We start from the raw sequence: 21,901 nt of genomic DNA, 5'->3' as shown, positions 1-21,901 counted from the left end.
GGCAATGTATGTGTATGTTCACACAAACAGACTAAAACGTTGTCCTAGTATAATGAGACAGTGTGCCAGTCCAGACCAATCCTGATGCCCCATTTAGGGCCCCTGAGACAAAACTGGAGAGCCAGCAGCTCCATGGTCAGTGCGAAGAGCACCGGGGACAAGGAGCATCTCTGTCTGCCTCCTCTGCCAAAGGTAAAAGAGCGAGAAATTTGACACCCCATTCGGACCCATACTGGTGGGGCAGTATATAAAGTCCGGATCCATTGAAGGATGTTAGAGTCCACTCCAGTCGCCTCCAGTACTTGTAACAGGTGTTACCAGCTCAGCATATCAAATGATTTCTAGAAGTCCAGGGAGACTTCCACTGGTAGGTCAGTCCCCCAGGGTACCGCGTCCATAATGTGACACAGGTGCCGAATATTAGAGTGTGTCACCCAGTTTAACACAAAGCCACACTGATCTGAGTGGACTAGGGAATCCAACAGCAGAATCAGTCTGTTAGCAAGGATCTTACTGAGGATTTTATTGTCCATATTCAACATTGACAACAGGCGATAAGAGCTCACTTCAAGGGGATCACTGCCTAGCTTCGGGAGCACCACTATGATGGCTTCACAAAGAGTCCCCGGTAGGGTGCCCTGATCGTGTGCTTCCCGATAGACCTCTAACAAACAACAGGCTAGGGTTTTCCTAAAAGCAGAGAAATATTCCATGAGAAACCCCTCCGTGCCCAGGGTCTTTACCAGGGGCCATTTGACTGGTTTCCAACAGGAATTCCTCAACTTGTAGAGGTTGCTCCAGTTCCAGTAACTGGATCGGAGCCAACCAGGGTAGTGGTAGCGCACACAAATAGTCTCAAAGCTGTGTTGAAGTCAGGTCCTGTGGGGGAGAATACAGCCTCTCAAGTAGCATGTAAATACTGTTAATGTCCACTTGCGCATTCACCACATGACCTTCGGCGTTATGTATGGCGCCAGTCAGGGTCCTGGGGACCTCAGTCCGCAGCAGTCCTGCCAGTGTGCACCAGGGCTTGTCCCCGTCCGCATGGTGGTGGGCCAGTACCTTGTAATCAAGGTCACATAGTAGTTTAATTTTGTCCTGGTATTGCCGACAGAGAGCTGGAAGTCGGGCTGGACAGCGTGCCTTGACACTGCCTCTGTTTCAAGCACCCTCGGGTGCATTTCGAGTGAGTGTCACCCGAGTGCCCCAAAACATGCTGATGCATTGTCCTCTCATTATCACATTTAGTGCATCCCGCTCAATTCCCAGAGTCCACCAAATACGCATTATCTGCAAAGCACTGGGTGAGGTGCATAGCAGCGCTGTTGTGAAATGCTGTGTCTTGTAGCGCCTCTATACGGAGCCGCCAAGTTGGGATAGTGGCCCTTGGCCTCCCCCATTGGAATGTGATTTTACATGGGTTATGGTCGGACAGTGTTCTGCCTAAATATTCAGAACTGCTTAGGAGGGGCCAACAATCCGTGTTACAGAAGAAATAATCCAGCCTGGTGTGAACATGGTGGCCCGGCGCATAGTAGGAGAACTCCGTTTCTCCTGTGTGTCCTAGGTGCCAAATGTTGTGTAAGCAGCAGACTGGGACCATTATTGAAAGTGTTTTGTGGCCTGTATACCTTGTGTGTCTGGGAGCAGAGGCACAGAACGATCTAATTCAGTATCATAGTGTTGAAGTCGCCTCCCCACAACCCTGGGGCCTGAAGGTCAAGCAACATAGTGGGCGAAGGGGACTCCAGAAATTCACCCTAGGAGGTATTATGTGCAAAAGGGGAAAACATATTAAACAGGAGCCCATCTAGGGCCCCCTCCAGGACAACGTACCCACCCTTATTATCGAGCAGTAACCTATGCTTCACAAAAGGTATGTCGGGGGCAACCCAAATGAGGATCCGCCAGGCATAGGCAGAGTACCACGTTTCATATATTTTCCACTCCAGCATTTGCTAACTTTACCAAGTTCCCCAGCGGTAAAGATACGTCTCCTGAAGGCAGGTAAAGTGAATGCCTCTTTGTGGAAGATAAGTGATATTAGAACATTGGAATGCTGGGGCCTCCATTGAAAACAATGGAGTGCTGCGGGCTTTTACTGGCCGGTAAAAGCCCGCAGCGCCAGCATTCCAATGTTCCCTTTGTTCACAGCAACAGCTGTGAACAGAGCCTCAGGGAGCCCGAGGGGATTTTAATCCCCTCGGGCTCAGTGAGCAATTTGTTTTTTTTTTATAGAACATTCTGCCCTGAGTGGCAGAATGTTCTAATAGCCTTAGAACCCGCCGTAGCGGGCTCTACCGGCTATTAAAGGCCCTTTCCCTTGTTAAATGCCCTCGCCTTCGGCTCGGGCATTTAACGCGGGAGTGGGCCTTTAATAGCCGGTAGAGCCCGCTACGGCGAGTTCTAAGGCTATATTCTATGTCATCTGGCAGGAGTCATAATACCCTGAGCATTCCAAGTCACTGCTCTATACAGGACAGCCATATTTGTATAGTTTGCAGTTTGAAGGCTCTAGGATCATTCACTCCTTCTCTCTGACCCACACCCGCCTACCCCATATCACCACCCTTCCAGTCAGCCAAAGGGTCAAAACAAACCCTTTCAGAGTAATAAACCCTCATTGACACCAGTGATTAATTTATTAATAAATGCACACAGCTGGCACATTAGAGGTGCTCCCTGAAAACCTTCCAGCTACTAGTGTGGTGACTGACTAGTTGTGACCAGTTCGGCCACCACAGCTGTGTTTCTGGCCCCCTAAGGTGTGAGCCAGCACTTTCAAGGGCCTGAGACAAAAGCCGCAGAGAGCTTTACATGCCTTGCTGACTTTGTAATGTGACCCAGGTCTCTCCACATGACACAGATGACGAAAACCCCCTGTTCTGACCCCACGTTTGGTGGCAACACAGGAGGAAACTTAATTTAATTAAGAGAAGTACACACTTCATACCAGTCCCACACCTATGGTGGAGAAGCTGAAGCGGACACTGCTTTTTGATTCCCTCCATCTTGCTTGGAAGGAATTAGGCCACTAGGGTTAGGGTTATGCCTACTTCCTAGCGGAAGTGGTTTTAAGAAGGGTGTAGTCACCCTTAAGGTGGTCAGCCCATTGGCTACCGACTGGCACTCCTGTAACACCCCTAAATTGAGTATTTAGGTGGCACCCAATAAACTATTTCTCATGCAGAAATGACCTAGAACCAGCACCTCCGGCCTGCCTGCTGACCTCAAAGGATCCTGCACAAGAAGCCAAGTTGTCAAGCCTTTAATAAGGACTCAAGACTCCCCTGGGCAGCGGACCTGCCCTGCCCATGGCAGGAATTCCAAAAGTAATGACTCTGCAACTGCTGGAACCCTGGAAACCCAACACCAGAAGTGACCACTGCACCTGATGTTCATGATCTGGGGTGAAGCCCACCAACGGTGACATTGCGCGTACCCAGCTGCCCAAAGACAGAGTCCAGTGTGGTCTCACCCATTTTGGACTCTCCGGAGATGCCTGCAGCCTCTGCATGCAGGCTCCCTTCCCCCACAGGCTTGTGGAGAGAAATTCTGACATCTCAAGAATCCACTGCACCCTTGACCCCAGCCAAGGTGGGTCATCGGTAAAGACGGCGTACCCTCTACTTCTAAGAGCTCAAGTCCACCCCTGCCAGACTCCCTGATGCTGCCAGCAGCCTCAGCACACAGGACCTCCTGACCTCGAGTGTTGCCAGACGTGAAAACTCAGTGCCTAAAGACAACCCTGCATCTGTCGCCCCTGGGCACAGAAGAAGAGAACCAAAGATGCACTTTCATCTCCGAGCATCGCAAGTCTACTACCTACTTGCTTGTTGTCCCAGACTAGCTTCCTTGCCAGAGCCTGCTGTCTGTCTTTACGAGGACCAAACCCTGATACAAAACCATTGAGCACCCAATGCCTTACTGCACCAGGCCGCCCAGTATGACCTGTTAGTATGGTTCTGATCAGAGCCCAATACTTGCCTTAACTCCCTGAGCTTGACCTCATAAGTCGTTGTAAACCCTGTGTTTGTTAAACTCCTTAGGATAACATTGAGAAGAACTCTGAAACGCTTGATTTCTGAAACAGCAGAGTATTTATGCTTAAAAGTCTACTTACCTGATTACGAAGTTCTTGGGTTTGAAACTTATATAAAAAAGAGTTGCTAGTTTTCCTCAGATTTATTCTTTGAGTGTTTGTTTATTGCCTCTGTGAATACAACAAATGCATAGCACTACCCTCTGAGAAGCCTAACTGCTCACTCACAGTACCACAAAATAGAGCATTAGTCCTACCTACTTTAGCCTCTGCAATACCAATTGGAGATCAACTGAACTCTGCACAGTGTACTTCATTTTAGTGCACTATATAGAGAGCCTGCTTCCTACAATGAGACACATGGCTCAATAATGAGAGCCACATCAATTTATAAAAATAGAAAGTATCTTTATATATGTTTAGGCATCAGAGAAAAATTGTTCAAGTAAGTATGTTTTTAAATATGCGTTCTTTTCACTTGTAAAAGTGGGCACAGGAATTTCTGAGTTCTGTATAGTTATCCTATGGGAGGAAAAACACATTCTGCAAACAGGTAGAGTACAGCAACTTAAAGGACCAATCTCCAGGTGTTGTGGTGAGCAGTGGGCAAGGTTCAAGGGAGCACCCACATTACACCCTCAGCATCACAGGGGTAGCTGTGTGCAGAGTACAAAACATCATCGGGTGCCCAATGCATTTCTATGGGGATCGGTCACTGCTAAAAGAATCTGCAGGTTCTGGCCAGGAGGTCAGTCGGGCTAAATCAGCAGCGGGCTCAGGACTCACTATGCTTGGGCACAGGTAGCACCTTTGGTCCTCTTCTCCAAGGCACAGAGGTGACGAGTGCAGAGTTGTCCTTAGGCGTTGGGTTTTTCTGACCGGAGTGATTGCAGTAGAGGGGAGCTGCATGCAGAGGCTTCAGGCGTGTCCAGAGGTCCAGGAGTGGGGATAGCACGATGGACTAAGGCTGTGGAGGGCTGAAGAACTGTGTTAGTACTGGTGGTCCACTTCAACTCTGGTTGGATATGGCGGGTGCTGTGGTGACTTCAGGTGTCTGGTTTTGGTGGTTCCAGAGGCTTCAGAGTCCCTTCTTTTGGAGTTTGCTGGAGAACAGATCCACTGTTGAATCATGTAAAGGATGGAATTCCTACCCCCCTCATTATTGAGACAGTGCAAATTGCAATCAGCCAAAATTGACTCTAGTAGCTCCCCTTATATGGTGTGTTCAAAAGGAATAGGCTCTAGATACTCCGAAAGATAGTCATAATTAACAACACATCATAACTGGCATTTATGCACAGAGAACAATAACCGGATGTATGCCACGGTACTCCTCTTTGTGATTCAAGAAAGTCTTTCAACCCATTTAAATGCTCGTTGGGGAGTGTCTGCAAGGAAACGTCATAAAAGTTAATACCTACCAAGCTCGGAGCATTTTTAAAATCTACCTTCACCACTAACAAATTCTCAGAGCCTGAATCAATTAAATTAGGTGAACATGGGATAGTTGGGAAGACAAGAGTAAGTAACCTCCAATGTGCTCTGAATTGTTAGATGGAATAGCAGGAGAAAAAAAAGAGGAAAAAAACATCTAAAAAAAACTAAGTAGAAGCATCCTACGTTTCCTGAAGGGCTTCTATTTGAAGTCACCTTTTTGATTATTGAGACCTGTAATACTTCAACTGATTAATTTTAAGGGACTCCGTTGAAAGGGTTTCCGCTCAATCATAAGGCAACCAACCCCTTCCACATTGCAAGCCGAAAACTGTGTTCGCTCACAGTGTGACCCCCCCCCGGGCAGGCTTTTGTAAATGTCTCCCGACCCCTTCTGAATGAGTCGATCAATGCTGTCCAAATCCCCCAAAGGTTCATATCTATTTCTCAGTTCCAAGGGTGCCCCGTTAACCTTATTTAATGGGACTGCTGGTGCAGCATTATGGAAGGGCAGGCACCTATGACCCCATAACTTATTATTATCCTGAGCGGAGGGATAAAAGAAGCCCAAGGGAAGGTCCCAATACCAACTCCCCCCACCCCCTTCCACTGCCCACCTCCCCCTCCAGACGAGTCCTTACAAATTGTCTAGCAGATTGTAGATCCTTAAAATTCAACACAATACAATCACCCATATATTGATTCTTTCCAAAGCCTAACCAGTCCACTCGTCATATTAATCTTGTCACAATCCAAGCTTGATATCCCCCCCACCCCTAGAACAACATCTATGCTTTTCTCTCCGTATGAGTTCAGGGGTGGATTCTACCACCCCTGACAACAGGGACACTGTACATTGACCAAGACTGCCACTAGGGAGGTAGAGGCCGGGGGAAGATGATGCCTGGGGACTGACTGCCAGTTTTGTCCACTAGGATAAATTGTTTGGGCCCTGTTCCCATGAGATGCACTTTCACTATCAGTAAAGGATGATTCTATTGTCCAATTTTGAGACGTGGGCTGGGGTGAGGAAGGGCCTCCATGAGTCTTTTGTTGGCCCACCCCAAAACCCCAACCAATCCGACTCTCAATACAATCTGCCCTCCCTCTGTGGCGGTTCACCTTGGGAAGACAACAACAAAGGCTGGCCACCCAGGTGTCCAGAGATTCGTGCAGCTCCCTCACCATCTAACTGCTGTCTGACTACCTGCCTAACCTCACCCCCAGGTGCAGGTAGTTTTGAGTGAACACTATATGACCCCTCCCCGGCATTAGGAGGACAATATAGCCGGCAAAAAGATTCCAAACAGGACTCAATCTCCTCAAGCCTTGAAATTAGCAGTTCCAGGTGAGCTGCCAAACCATCAGGCCTCTTTAAAATAGCCACCGCACAGCTCAGGTGAGTGCTGTCTTGTTTATCCTCTTGTATCACTGATTGTGAGGAAGCTCCTCCTCCGCGAAGACCTTTTTTTTCCTCTTACAAGCAGGCTCAGTAGGAGATACTGCAGACCCTACCGTGTCTGTCGGCAAAGGAAAGCCCCCGTCATCAGAGCTGACATTTGAAAGGGGGATAAAGCCCAACAAAAGTAAAGGAACTTCGAGAGATGATTGAGTGCCCTGACTAACCACAGAAAAACCCCTCCTTCTGTCTTTCAACCAACTGAGACATTTGAAACATTATCCACAATATCCTCAGTATCCACCACTCCTCCCCCGAGATAGTCTCCGCTCTGCCAAATCAATTTCGGTTGCCACTACTCCAGTTACACGTTCCAACATCAAATCATTGCTTGTGGGCTTACATGGCTCAGAGGGGCCCCCATTCACTGCGCTTACAAATGGGACAGTCACATATTAAAAATATGCCTCATCAAACTTCCCTCAAAAGGTTTATCTGGGAGAACGAACTCAGAGGGGTCCCAGCCCAGCCTTGTCCGGCCACGGACGGGCACAGACTGGCTCGGTCTTGGCCCAAGCGCATCCTGTGCAGCAGGGAGGCAAGAGTGCTTTTGTACGCTTCTGGGTGCAAAGGAGAAGACTGGATTCGACCTCCTGCCGCGGGTGATCCAGGGCATAGTGGTCCAAATCAGCCCCCAAGCCCTAGTATGGGGAAAGACAAACAAACATGTTCCCGCACAGTGGGGAGCCGAGAGTGCATTTGTACTCCTGGGTGCAAAGAAAAGCGGTACGCGACCTTCAGCCGCGGGTGATCCTGGGCGTAATGGTTTAAATCAGCCCCCAAGGGGCCTTGTAAGGCGAGTACAATTACTACGCAGTCACCGTTTCCATACCGTTGACAAAGATTTCTATGTGGATGAAGACCCCACCGTTGACGAAGACGATGCTGTCGATATCATCGTCGAGGCCATCGATGAAGCCATCGTCGACAAGACCATCGTCTGAGGCACCACCATCGACAGCACTGTCGTCAACAAGACCATCTACACCACCACCAACAGCAGCTTTGGCTACACATTTGACACATATCAATGTCATGAAATCTTTCATAAAGCCACAAGGTACTTCACCAAGTAAAGTATCTCCATACCCCAAAAGTACTCTACTCGATCTAGAGGACTCTGATGAAGAAGGGCCATTCGGACCAGCACATAGCCCTCCTCAACTTCACGTAAACTATCAAGATGATGAAGACGAGAGAGAGGACTCCTATTAGGGAGGATACTATACTCCTCAGCCTGCGCAACAGTATCCTCCATACCATACCTATGAGCAATACACAAGGGACGAGACGCAAATTCCATCGCGGCTAATCCGAGATCTGCAGGCTACGTTGCAAGATAACCAGAAATGTTTTCCGGAGACATCAGACAATACACCACTACCCCCCCACCGCCACCGCCACCACCGTCATCAATTCAGGAGACACCAAGATCTTTTATGGTACCATTTACATAGAGGATGACTCTATCATCGGCAATACCTGCACCCCCTAGGGAAGACCCTTCGTCATCTGATGATGACGATTGGGAGGAAGGCGAGCTGCAAGGCACCCTTCCGCCTCAAGATGAATGGGACGATTATCTTCACCGGACGCCTTACCCTCCATTGCTACATCCCTCAGATTCCCCTCCTGAGGACATTGGGGGTTTCCACAATTTAATGGAGAGGGCAGCAGCAAAATTCAATGTGCCCATAACAATAAGCAATCAAAATGCTTTTTATGTGACTTCAAGGAGCAGTCCTGGAAGTTGGTTAGGGCAACACCAATAATAGACCATATCTGGCAGGGAGGGCCTTAAGCTCAAGAAGACACCTGCAGACGTGGCAGCGGTAGTGCCACGAATGGATAAAAAATATAAAACCCCTGAGGATTCTCCTTCCTGCACCATAAAGCTGACTCAGTTGTTACACAGGCAGCGCAAAGGCGATCAAAGCACCCTTCTACCCCAGTCACCACTCCACCTGACAAGGAGGGCAGATGCTTAGCATTGGAAAGCGTTTCTCTAGCATGTCTGCTATTACGGTTCGAGCGGCGAATTCTTTAGCCATCCTAGGCCACTACGATAGGCAGATGTGGTCAGATATGGGTTCTCTACTAGGCAGGAAATCGGAAGCTCGCAAAACATTCTAAGAAGGGGAACGCACATCCTCAGAGGTGATAGATTGTGCAATGGATATTGCCTCCATCGGATTTAGGCAGTTAGCTGGCTCAGCTGTCTTGCGCAGACAGGGATGGCTAAAAGCAACACTGTTTAGGCCTGAGGTACAGTCCAAAATTCTCCACATGCATATGATGGAGAAACACTTTTTGGAAATCAAATTGATGATGATTTACTCTCCATCAAAACTAACACAGACACTACCAAGTCTCTTGTTAACCTGCAATTTCGCAGATTCCCCTTTTGAGGAGCCAGAGGTTTTTCCTCATACAGAGGCGGCTTCCAGTGCTACCAACAGCCCTTACAACCGCACTTTGAATCCACCTTCCAGCTACAATCATACCTTGCGCCGCCATCAGCTGCCTACAACAGACAGGGAGGAGAAAACAGACTTGGGTGCCAGCTATTACTGCTCAGGCGGTAACAACAAGGATGTCGGAGCGTCTCTCGCAGTGGCGGAACCTAACAATGGACAAATGGGTATTAGACCTGATAGCTCATGGTCGTACACTAGAGTTAATTCACAAACTGCCAAATATGCCACCAAAAGGGGCCTCTGCTCCTCGCCTTCACATATTAAAGAAAGAAGCTCAAGATATGATTGCCAAGGGAGCAATAGAGGAAGTACCATCCAACCGGAGAGGCATGGGATTCTGTTCCCGTTTTTTCCTAATAAGAAAGAAGTCAGAAGAATGCAGGCCCATTTTGGACCTCAGAAAGCTCAACTAATTCCTCAAAAAAACAGATATTCTGCATGGTCACATTAGCGGATACCCTGCGTCTCTTAAACCATGGCGACTTTATGAATACTCTCAACCTCCAGGATGCATACTCCCACGTCCCATACACCTGAAACAGCGCAAATTTCTCTGTTTCACATTAGCTGGAACCCACTAGCAATTCAAAGTCCTCCCATTCAGCATCAAATCAGCGCCCCGTATTTTCAGAAAGTGCCTAGCCCCAATTGTGGCGGCTCTCAGATCAAAAGGCCACAAAATATTCCCATGCCTGACGACTGGTTGCTTAAAGCGCTGACACCTGCTCAAGCAGACAAAGCTACAAGGGATTGTATACAAGGGAATTGTAGAACTTGGGGCTCACTTGAAACATACAGGAATCACACATTGTCCCTCAACAATTGATAACCTTTCTAGGATCAGTTCTAAAGACAAATCTTTTCTCACTCTAGAAAGGCAACAAAGAATAATTCACCTGGCTCTAGCTATATCGCAGAAAAGGTCAGTTTCAGTACTTCAATTGAAGTCTCTTCTGGGAATGATGTCTGCTGCAATCAACGTTGATCCTTTTGCATGCCTGAAAATGCGACCTCTACAAGAAGAACTTCAAAAACAATGGATACAAACAGAAGGCTCATTCGAGGACTGCATAACAATAACCCCAAGAATGATCAAGGCTTTGGGATGGTGGACACACATTTTTCACATCTCCAGAGGCCTCTCCTTCTTACCACTGATGCCAGAATCCATCATAACAGACGCCTCTCTGGAAGGTTGGGGTGGTCACCTTCAAGACCTACAAGTTCAAGGCAGATAGTGCATCTCACAAAGGTCCATGCATATAAGCAGTTTGGAGCTCAAAGCCATTTTCCTCACTGTCCAGGCCTTTCTACCACGCTTACAGGGATCTGCAGAGCTGGTACGAGCGGACAACACAGCCAGCATGCACTATTTCAAAAAGCAAGGTGGAACAAGGTCTCAACTACTCTTCAAAGAAGCGCAGTGCCTATTGAACTGGCGCACAACATCTCACTGAAGGCCAAAGAGGTATCAGGGTCCAGCAACACAATAGCGGATACACTAAGCAGATCCTTGGAGTGTTGCCACAAATGGGAGATGGATCAAATAGAACTCTGCAATATCTTTCGCATTTGGGGCAAACTGGAATTAGACCTGTTTGCGACAAATGAGAACACTAAATGCTGGTTCTGCACCAGTCGGCTCCCACTCCCGGGATCATGGGGTAATGCCCTTTCGATAAGATGGTCAGGGATATTTGCATATGCTTTTCCCCCTATCCCCATGATACCGAGAGTGCTCAGAAAGATGAAAGCAGAGGAGTGCCGTTTAATACCAATAGCTCCCAAGTGGCCGAGACAACACTGGTTCACGGAGCTGCTTCTCCTATTTGAGACCGACCCTATTCACATCCCCAACAAACAAACCCTGCTGACGGGGAAACAGGGCCACATTCTTCCCCCTGATCCAGGCTCTCTTCGATTATATGCATGTCTCCTGACTTCCATGAGTTCCAGGATATAAACACCCCCCCAAGATTGTAAGGACATCCTAGCAAAAGCAAGAGCAAAGTCAACCAACGAATCTTACAGATTAAAATGGAAATTATTTTGTTTATGGTGTCAAAAGCAAAGCCTGCATCCGCTCAAGGCATCACCGGAGCAGATATTACCTTATCTCCTCTCCCTTGTCTGTTCAGGACTGATGCACATGTCTGTGAGAGTACATCTTGCAGCTATTTCACGATACAGGCGCTTTTCTCAGAATACTTCACTTTGCTCAGCAAGGATAATCAAACATTTAATGAAGGGGCTTATGTTGTCTTCCCACCAATTCGCTTGCCACCTCCTGAATGGCATCTAAACATAGTGTTGACACAACTAATAAAATCACCATTTGAGCCGATTCATAAAGTGGATTTAAAATTCCTTACCTGGAAAGTGGCCACATTACTAGCTTTAACATACACTAGAAGAGTTAGTGAGATCCAGGCATTCACAACACGAGCCGTTTCTCAAATTTACAAGTGAAGGAGCAATACTAAGGATGAATCCAAAATTAATTCCGAAAGTACCATCACAATTTCATCTTAATGAACCTGTGATCTTACGCACATTTTTCCCAAATCCAACCACACCAGCAGAGCAAGCTCTGCATACTTTGGACTTATGGAGATGTCTTAAATTTTATTTACACCTTACCAAACTGTGTCGGAAATCAGATCAACTCTTTGTCGCATATGCAAATCAAGGAAAGGTGCTGCAGTTACAAAAGCAACCATAGCAAGAAGGATAGCGGCAACAATACAATTTTGCCATTCTGCAGCCAGCAATCCTCTTCTTTTCAAACCTAGAGCACACTCAAAAGAGCTATGTCTACTTCAGCTGCAATATTTGCAGGTCTTTCAGTGGAACAGATTTGTCGTGCTGCAACGTGGAAGAGTGTGCATACGTTCGCTCGACATTATTTAGACTCATATCGTAACGATGCAGCATTTGGACAGGCTCTGTTACGACATCTATTTCAGTAAGGTGAGCCTCTATTGTTCCTTCTTTTTCCTTTTATTATGTGATAAACATCACACATGATCAACATTTATTTGCATATTTATTATTGTTATAAAAACCTCTTCCTGACCTTCATTCTTAATTTCTTATTTCCCTGAGACCTCCCATGCAGCAAATTTAGCAGCACTTCTCTGTCCCATCAATCATTTCTGACTGTGACCCCTACTCATGGGAGTAAAAAAATTGCCCAGTAACAGCTCTTTGGCAATCTGATTTTATCTTTTTCACTCCTAGGATTTGTCACTGCCTTTCTCAGAGGGACAGGACAGTTTTTCCAAATTCACAATGGAGATGGTTCGTCAGTACATGAAGGAGGAGGAAATGAGGGCAGCTCATCAGTCTTCACTTCTACGTCTACGTCAGAGAGCACTGAAGGAAAAAACCAAAGCAGAGCTTGCATGGCTGGAACATCAGAAGAGGTAAGAGAGCAGATTGGCAAAACCTGTCCAATGAGTTAATGTGCTGAGATAATGCAGCAAATTATGGGCATGCATCCACAGATCCACAATGTGTTACAGTAATTGCGAGTCAATTTATTTATGATTCTATTGATTTATAGTTCAGATTACTCACATTTCATGTATTATAGAAATAACAAACTTGCTCAGTCAGTACCGCGATTTTTTTTGCTTGGAATTTAGCTCCTTCAATAGGCAGAACCACAACAGCTTATATTAAAATAATGCAGTTATTTTAAAATGTTTCTCTTCTCAATGTGCCAGCATCCCTCGAACAGTGAACAAGTTCTGCCCTTCCGTCACCAAGCACCATACTTAGTCATGTTTTTCCAACTGTCTTACAGTAGCTGGTTTGTGCTTTCCCTTGAAGGTATTGTAGCTCTTTTTGGAAACAGTGAGTTGTGTACTCTTTCTTGTTATTGGCTAAACAAAAAAAACAGGCTTTAAGCATTTGCATCAGATAGTTCTTGGTGGCTGACTTCTGGGCATCTGACAAGTTCCTGAGTCTTTCGTTCTGGAATTCATCTGGTATCGCTGAAGAATAGTTTGCTGTCAGTGTCCAGGCAAGCAGTAGTACTGAAGGAAACCCTGACTGCAGTGTAATGGAAGTAGTTATATCTGGATATCTGAATAAGAATAATTCAGTCGCAGCTGCAGTCAGTGACCAGCCAATAACATTTTTATTGACATGAAGGTTGCATATCCTGATACTGGACCCTCTTCTGCAAGGATTGGGATCCTGCAAGTGTACATATTTGCCAGTACTACCTGGAAGGGCAGGATCTGGTGTCCCTTAGTACAAAAAGACCTTTTAAAAGTGGATCCGATTTGAATAGCACCACATGCTTTAGAACTCCATCAGTTTCACGTCTGCCTAGTTGTATTCAAACTATAACAATGTGTCCGTACCAGTATCTCTGATTTGACGGTTCTAGCAAAATAATTTTTCATTTAATTTATCTCATGGTACACTCTATGTCAATAAACGTGTGGTTTCTGAAGACAAATTCCATGAGTCCTCATTTTTGTGCCACCAGTGGAATTTGGGGCCTCAGCGAGGGATAACATGTTTCCTTTACTTCAGTTTTTACCTGACTGGGCTTTCATCTGCACTTTGCTCAGAGCCCACCTGTCACTGATCATTCATCTCATAGTCCTCCTACCAATTGTAATTACGGCTGTCTGTGTTTTTAGGAAATATTCCATTGTCCACATCTCTTATTTTCAACCTACACCACACTACAGTTATTACTGCACCACCTGGGTCCTTGCTGCCTGCTGTGCCTCTGCCTATTTCTAGGGCTACTGCTACTTTTCCAGTGCGTACGGAGCAGGAGAAAAGTGCATGTTGACGGTTCTGCTATTCTGGCAAGGCATATAATGAATATTACCGTGCTACTCTAGAGTTTCACAGAACAAGCTCTCCTTCAAGGAGTCAAGTAAGGATTGGAACATGCCACAGACCTTCTTGTCGTCTTCAGGACTGAGACTTCTCTGTAAGTTTTCCCTACTGTAAAGAACACTCAACCACCCCTAATAGGTAGGCAGACTATGAAGTAACCAGGGGCAGACAGGTGGGTGATGATGTTTATACTTCACTTTATGCTGTTAATTAGTTGTCTGCCCCTCGTGATTCGTGTTCTGACATGAATTCCGTACTGGTCCTTCATCCTGGTTGAGGATCCTCTCGGCCACTTTCTTTGGCTTTCCTTGTAGAATAAGGAGCACCTTACAGTGAAATAAATGGTCCGTCCACCTCCAAAGAAATGTCGGAGAGGGCTGTCTGCTTTGATGTTAACTCTTTCTGAGAGAATGGGTGCCCTCCATGGACTGTCATCCTTGCCGAGCCCCTTTAAGTTTAATAAAGAGGATTGAGGGCCCTATTGAGTATCTTTAGTGAGTGGAAATATTACCTCTTTTCACCCACTCTGTCCCTTCCAAGTGTTTTGGAAGCTCTGTGCACTTCATTTTGGAAACCCCTTGTCTAAAAAGGATTTACTTGACCCATGTATTTTCTTAACCACGTCATGTGAAAAATCTCTCAGGGTGGTGAGTTTAAGGGGGTTCTTTTCTAAAAGTCCCCTCATTTGTGATATTCTGGATATTCCTTCTACAGCTACAGTTTTCTTGACTTCTCTTAAAGAATACCTGTTACAGGATGAACATCCCCTGTATTTCCTTGTATTAGACCAGTAAGCTATACTTTTAGTATACTAAGGTTGGTTCTGCTTGTTGCTGCTAAGACACCTGCTTCTATTTTGCCTGTTTCAAAATGATTCTTCATAGTTAACCACAGATTTATCACCTTTTGAATATCCCTGGGAGTGGGTCTGGAAAACATCCACAGTAATGATCCCACGTGGCAGCAGGTGGCATCGTGCGGCTCCTCGTTGATTCCTTATCACCCTGGAAATGACTGAACAGAGCCACCTATACAGGGAGTGCAGAATTATTAGGCAAGTTGTATGAACCCAAAAAACTCATTAATATCAAAGCTGAATATTTTTGGAAGTAGTTTTTAGTTTGTTTTTAGTTTTAGCTATGTTAGGGGGATATCTGTGTGTGCAGGTGACTATTAATGTGCATAATTATTAGGCAACTTAACAAAAAAAAATATATACCCATTTCAATTATTTATTATTACCAGTGAAACCAATATAACATCTCAACATTCACAAATATACATTTCTGACATTCAAAAACAAAACAAAAACAAATCAGTGACCAATATAGCCACCTTTCTTGCAAGGACACTCAAAAGCCTGCCATCCATGGATTCTGTCAGTGTTTTGATCTGTTCACCATCAACATTGCGTGCAGCAGCAACCACAGCCTCACAGACACTGTTCAGAGAGGTGTACTGTTTTCCCTCCTTGTAAATCTCATATTTGATGATGGACCACAGGTTCTCAATGGGGTTCAGATCAGGTGAACAAGGAGGCCATGTCATTAGATTTCCTTCTTTTATACCCTTTCTTGCCAGCCACGCTGTGGAGTACTTGGACGCGTGTGATGGAGCATTGTCCTTCATGAAAACCATGTTTTTCTTGAAGGATGCAGACTTCTTCCTGTACCACTGCTTGAAGAAGGTGTCTTCCAGGAACTGGCAGTAGGACTGGGAGTTGAGCTTGACTCCATCCTCAACCCGAAAAGGCCCCACAAGCTCATCTTTGATGATACCAGCCCAAACCAGTACTCCACCTCCACCTTGCTGGCGTCTGAGTCGGACTGGAGCTCTCTGCCCTTTACCAATCCAGCCACGGGCCCATCCATCTGGCCCATCAAGACTCACTCTCATTTCATCAGTCCATAAAACCTTAGAAAAATCAGTCTTGAGATATTTCTTGGCCCAGTCTTGACGTTTCAGCTAGTGTGTCTTGTTCAGTGGTGGTCGTCTTTCAGCCTTTCTTACCTTGGCCATGTCTCTGAGTATTGCACACCTTGTGCTTTTGGGCACTCCAGTGATGTTGCAGCTCTGAAATATGGCCAAACTGGTGGCAAGTGGCATCGTGGCAGCTGCACGCTTGACTTTTCTCAGTTCATGGGCAGTTATTTTGCGCCTTGGTTTTTCCACACGCTTCTTGCGACCCTGTTGACTATTTTGAATGAAACGCTTGATTGTTCGATGATCACGCTTCAGAAGCTTTGCAATTTTAAGAGTGCTGCATCCCTCTGCAAGATATCTCACTATTTTTGACTTTTCTGAGCCTGTCAAGTCCTTCTTTTGATCCATTTTGCCAAAGGAAAGGAAGTTGCCTAATAATTATGCACACCTGATATAGGGTGTTGATGTCATTAGACCACACCCCTTCTCATTACAGAGATGCACATCACCTAATATGCTTAATTGGTAGTAGGCTTTCGAGCCTATACAGCTTGGAGTAAGACAACATGCATAAAGAGGATGATGTGGTCAAAATACTCATTTGCCTAATCATTCTGCACTCCCTGTATGCGCCACCCATAGTCTGGTTTCTGATGGGTACTTCTAACCGCAGATTCCTCATCTTGTGAATATTCCCCCAGGTGTCATGCTGGATTTAGAAACTTTTAGAGCAGTGCACCAACAGGTGACTTCATGCAGATCTATAGCAATCTTGTCCCTCTCCGGAAGTGACAAGTGGAGCTGCATATAAGCTTCACCCATGTTCAGTGATATGTGCAGGAGAAATTCCACCCGTTAAAACAACAGGGCTTAAACCATGCAGGAACTGTTCCAAACAGATGTCTGCGACAGACTCTTACAAACCCTGTTTGTGGTGCCTGGGGCCAGATCATGACTTCCAGGCCAGCAGCAGTTGTGCTCACATGAACCTGAAGGCCACACAGGACAATGAGGCCAAACCATACAGAACCAATCGCAGCAAGGCTACATGCTGTAACCAGTCAAAGTCGAAAGAAAGGTCCTGTTCCTTCTTCCAAAGTTGTTTCTGTGACAGATTATAGTCACAACCGATGTTATCGGGTAAATCAAAGAAGAAACTCAAGAAATAAAAGTGTAAATCAGCTCCTCCCTGCCACTCTCGATCTCCAGTGAGGGTGTCAACATGCCTCTTGTTCTCATTCCTTCTCTCTATTGGAGTCAATTCAAAGTTTGATCCTGAAACACCCTGAATATTCAGGTCTTTCAGTGATATCCCAGCAGGAAGAGACCTTCAGTGACGCCATGCTGTGCATATTTGTCACTTTAACTCCTTCCGGCACTCCCTCAGGCCCCAAGAATCCACAGGGGCCTCTAATTGGACTTCTGCCAGTGTATCAGCCATAGGCATAGTCTGTGCCCCTTGGATCCGCATCTGGTCAGCACCGACCTCTATGCAGATTTGGTCCTGGAGCCCTTCATAGTTCCCTCTCACATCGATCCTGATGCTGGATGAGGAGGTACATCCCATAAAGCTAGCTGGCTCGAACCTCCTCCACCTTGGCCCGAACCTCCTTCACCTTGACCCACTTTGCCCTTACCAGATCGTAAGGTCCAATTTTATCACAGCCTTTTTGGCACAGATTCAGACAAGGATAACTGTGATGATAGGGATGACTTATTCCCCAGTATGATGCAGAAAACTAGTATAAAGAGCTTAAGGATGCCATTGAGCTTGTCGCATCACCTAAGACTGGCTATGCCCCCCCTTGTCCTGTTGCAGAGAAAATCACCTCTTTTGCTGTTGTTATGCTACTAGCAGCTGAGGATTTACGACTACCAGCCATGAAAGTAAAAAATTAATTTACTCACAAAAGTCTGACAACCTGGTCAGGTTCGATTTCACTGAGGTCCTTAAGGGTACTTTTTTGGACACTTGGTCCAGGCCTTTTTCATGCCGACATCTTAACAGACAGGTTGATTGTTGCAATCCTTCTGCACCTGGTGACCCTGTCCTCCTTGGTGAACACCTGATGCCAGATAGTCTGATGGTACAGGAGTCCACCAGCAAGGTCAGTCCCATTGCCTTCTCGACCACTCTGCCTGATTCACCTGATTCAGTTTGTAGTGCTCCCTTTTGGCCTCACCGTTGCCTCTCAGGAATTCATGAAAGTGATGGCCGGTGGTCGCAGCACATCTTCAGAGATCAGGACTACCAATTTTCCCTATACCTTGACAACTGACTGCTGACAAGGGCAATCCTAACATTGTTGGAGTAAATTATCAATGTTCCAAAGTTACACCTGACTGGTTTGCAGACACTCCATTTCATCTGCGCTGTTCAGGATGCTGTATGGTTTCTTTTCTTTCCCCCTGCACTGAGTGTTCAGACATTTGGCTATGATCCCAATGTTTCGGCCTTGTTGTGTATTTCAGTTTGGATGACTCTGATGCTTTTGGTGTTATTAGCCTCTTGCATCCTGCTAGCCTGACAAGCCTGGTGGTACATATGGGCTCTCCAGTGAGTGGGACCTTAACTTCAGGGAAAGCTGTCTGATTGTATCCAGATTTTGGAGGAGATTGCAAAAGGTCTGCAGTGGTGACTACTGTTGGGTAGGTGGCAGGCACCTTTCCTTACCCTACCCAGAGGTGATGGTGGTCACGGATGAATCACTACTGGGTTGGGAGGCCGTCTGGGAGAGGTGAAGAGGTGGAGTTCAGAGGCCTCTGGTCTCCAGCAGAAAATCAACTTCACAAAAATGTGTTGGAGTTGTGGGTGATCCACTTGGCGTAGAAGGTCTTCCTACCCGCCATCAAAGGAAGACTAGCGCATGTGCTGATTAACAACACCACTGCCATGTAGTACTGCAACAAGTAGGGTGAGGTGGGGTCCTGGGCACTGTGCCATGAGGTCCACATCTCGGAAAAGGGCTGGACTCCCAAGGGATTTTTCTGGTGGTGAATCCACATGGCAGGAATCTTTAAAGGCCAGAGTTGATAATCTCAGCCGCAGTTGCCTAGCGGATCACTAACGGCTGCAGCCTGGCAAAGGGTGTCTTCCAGCTGTGGGAAAAATCTTGACTCAGTCTTTTCGCCACTGCAGAGAACATGCAGTGTCTTCATTTTTACATGCTGGAGTTTCCAAAGTAGCTCTCTCTGAGACGCCTTCTGCGTAGAGTGAAGCTCGGGACACCTATTTGCCTTCTCACTACTTCCTTTCCTGTCCAGCGTTCTGAAGAAGATAAGGAACATCCCAGCTCAAGTCATCCTAGTGGCACTGGAGTGGGCCAAGGGTGTGTGGTACCTATAAATTCTGGGCATAGGCATCTGTCTGCCGATTAAGGTGGCACTTTAACAGTATTTTCTTTTGCATGTGCAGGGCAGGGTAGTGCATCTGGACCTGCACAATTTCCATCTCAATGCTTGGAGACTGATCAGCAGACGTTGACCTCGTTCGACCGTTCCCCCTTGAGGCCGTTGATGTCATCTTGGCCTCGAGGCTGCCCTATACAAAATAAATATATGGCAGTCTTTGGGACGAAATTGTGTATTGCTGCGGCACCTGACAAATTAATCCCGTACAGGAAAAGTTGTCTGAAGTTTTGTTTGTTCTGTCCATAGCCCAGCACAGACTTACTTTGGGTATTGTTAAGGAATACTTACCGCTCCATCAGCCTTATTGAAGTTGCTCGATCAGTCTTTATTATTCAAAACACTTTAGTGTTATGAGATTTTTAAATGGTTTGAAACGTGTTTCCACCAAAACCCTTTGTCCTTTGGACTTGAACTTAGTTCACACTATTTGCACACCTTTTTTGACACTGCACAGTTGTCCCTTAAGACTTCTCACCATGATTGCCATGACCTCAGGTGTAGGAGTAAACTCCTAAGTTCTTTCTCTGAATCCACCATATGCCACCTTCTTCCCTGATAAACTGTTTTTGAGGACCCAAAATTCATTTCTACTGAAAGTTGTTACTCATTTGCATGTTGAGTAGGCTTTCACCCTTCTGGGATTCTTAACTCCTCTACGTCTTTCTAAGGAGGAAGAGAGTCTCCATTGTTTGGACCCAAAAAAGATAATTAAGCTTCTATATTGATCGTACAAAGGACCATTGAGTGGATGATCACCTCTTCGTGAGGTTTTACAGTCCAAAGAAGGGCAAGGCCCAGCAAAAACAGAACATCTTAGTGGACTTTACACTGCATAAAGATCTCCGACACGCTATCTAAAAATCAACCTCCAAAAGTCATGGACTCATTCTAACAGGTCCAAAGCTGCGGTAGAACACAGATTTTCTGTCCTGGATATTTGTCAGATAGGTATGAGAACATCAGTACATATATTCAGGAAGCTCTACTGTCTTAACAGTCAGGTCCATCGAGATGTGTATTTTGCCCACCTGATCCTGCATGATTTTTTTTAATCTAAGACAGTTCACAGATCTACCAACTTAAAAGTACTGCTATGGCATCTATTCACAAGGTGAGGAATCAGTGGTTAGAAATATCCATCAGAATAAGTTACCTTCAGTAACTATCTATTTGCTCAATTTAATGCTGTAGACACAGATGATCTGCATATTATTGGCATCTACTGCTGGACTCGAACTCTTACAAGTTGTTTTTGTTTGAAGACTCAACCTCTAGTAGTGAACGTGCATGTGCACCGTCTTCATCGTTAGATTGTTTTTCCCATTGTGTTTGAATGTGTATCAGGGTTTCTTCCGGTCTTAACATGTTCGAATTTGAACATTGTGGGCACAGGCTCTGTTGCTTCCCTTCCCATTGCTGAGAGTAGTTCCACTTTGATGTTCTTTCAGTTTCTTCTTTTTGCTCGACCCCCTCAGGATATTATTTTCAAAGACTGGGATTCCTGGCCCTCCGGATGCCTTGCCTTTAGGGGCATGCTTCTACCTTACCAGATTCAGAGAATAAAGGCGCAATGGAATGGACCCTCTTCAAGAGCTGCTCTCAGTGTACCCCTGGGACAACCTCAACGCCCTCTGTAATCTGTACCTCTCCTCAGAGCACAATATCAGCTGAGACTTTTATATAGCCTTCAGGAGCCAGAAGACCCTTATGCTGCGAAGACATTGGTGCTGAGTCCACGACAAAATATACCTCTCGTGACCTGAAATGCATGACAACTTAGGTGGAGCAGAGCTGTCCAGCCCAGAAGAGGAGTAAATCGACGAGCCGTCCAGCATACTGAATCATCAACCCAGTCCAGAAATCATTCTCTGGCCAGAAGGGAAGGAAGTCGAAAAGGAGGAAGTGACATCAGAGCCAAGATGTTGAAGCCAGCAACTCTGTCGAAGCCAAAGACGCTATGAATGTCAAAATCACCGTCTGCTCCAAGACCAACATGGTCAACACCAACTAGAAGCCCATCTTCGAGAAGCTCCAACAGGAACTTAACCACAGGCAGCAATGCATCATCATCAACCCCTGTACTGTCAATGTCTCTGCCACTGCAAAGACTTTGCCTAAAAAGCAGAGGGACTCCTTCAAGGACACTCTAAAGCCAGACACTCCTCTTCTGCTGGCACCGGCCATATGGAGAGGACAAGGCTGCTAGGTCTTCACCCCCCTCCTCTTCCTCTACCCATACCACCTCTATCTATTCCTCCTGCACCCTTTCCTCAAGGGTTGCTGGAATCT

At 46.1% G+C, this 21,901-nt stretch overlaps 1 protein-coding gene across 1 annotated transcript in view; it reads left to right on the top strand.

Annotated features, from left to right (window-relative positions):
- CEP350 (centrosomal protein 350) overlaps positions 1-21,901 on the top strand; it is an 821,600-nt gene that overhangs the window by 467,704 nt on the left and 331,995 nt on the right. The window contains exon 24 of the mRNA XM_069232082.1: positions 12,653-12,837. Within this exon, the coding sequence (XP_069088183.1) occupies positions 12,653-12,837 (185 nt within the window). The remainder of the gene's footprint in view (positions 1-12,652; positions 12,838-21,901) is intronic.

This window comes from Pleurodeles waltl, chromosome 4_2, assembly GCF_031143425.1.
Source record: "Pleurodeles waltl isolate 20211129_DDA chromosome 4_2, aPleWal1.hap1.20221129, whole genome shotgun sequence".
In the NCBI taxonomy this organism is placed as follows: Eukaryota; Metazoa; Chordata; class Amphibia; order Caudata; family Salamandridae; genus Pleurodeles; species Pleurodeles waltl.
The sequence above is the reverse complement of the archived record's forward strand: the minus strand, read 5'-3'. Positions and strand labels throughout refer to the sequence as shown.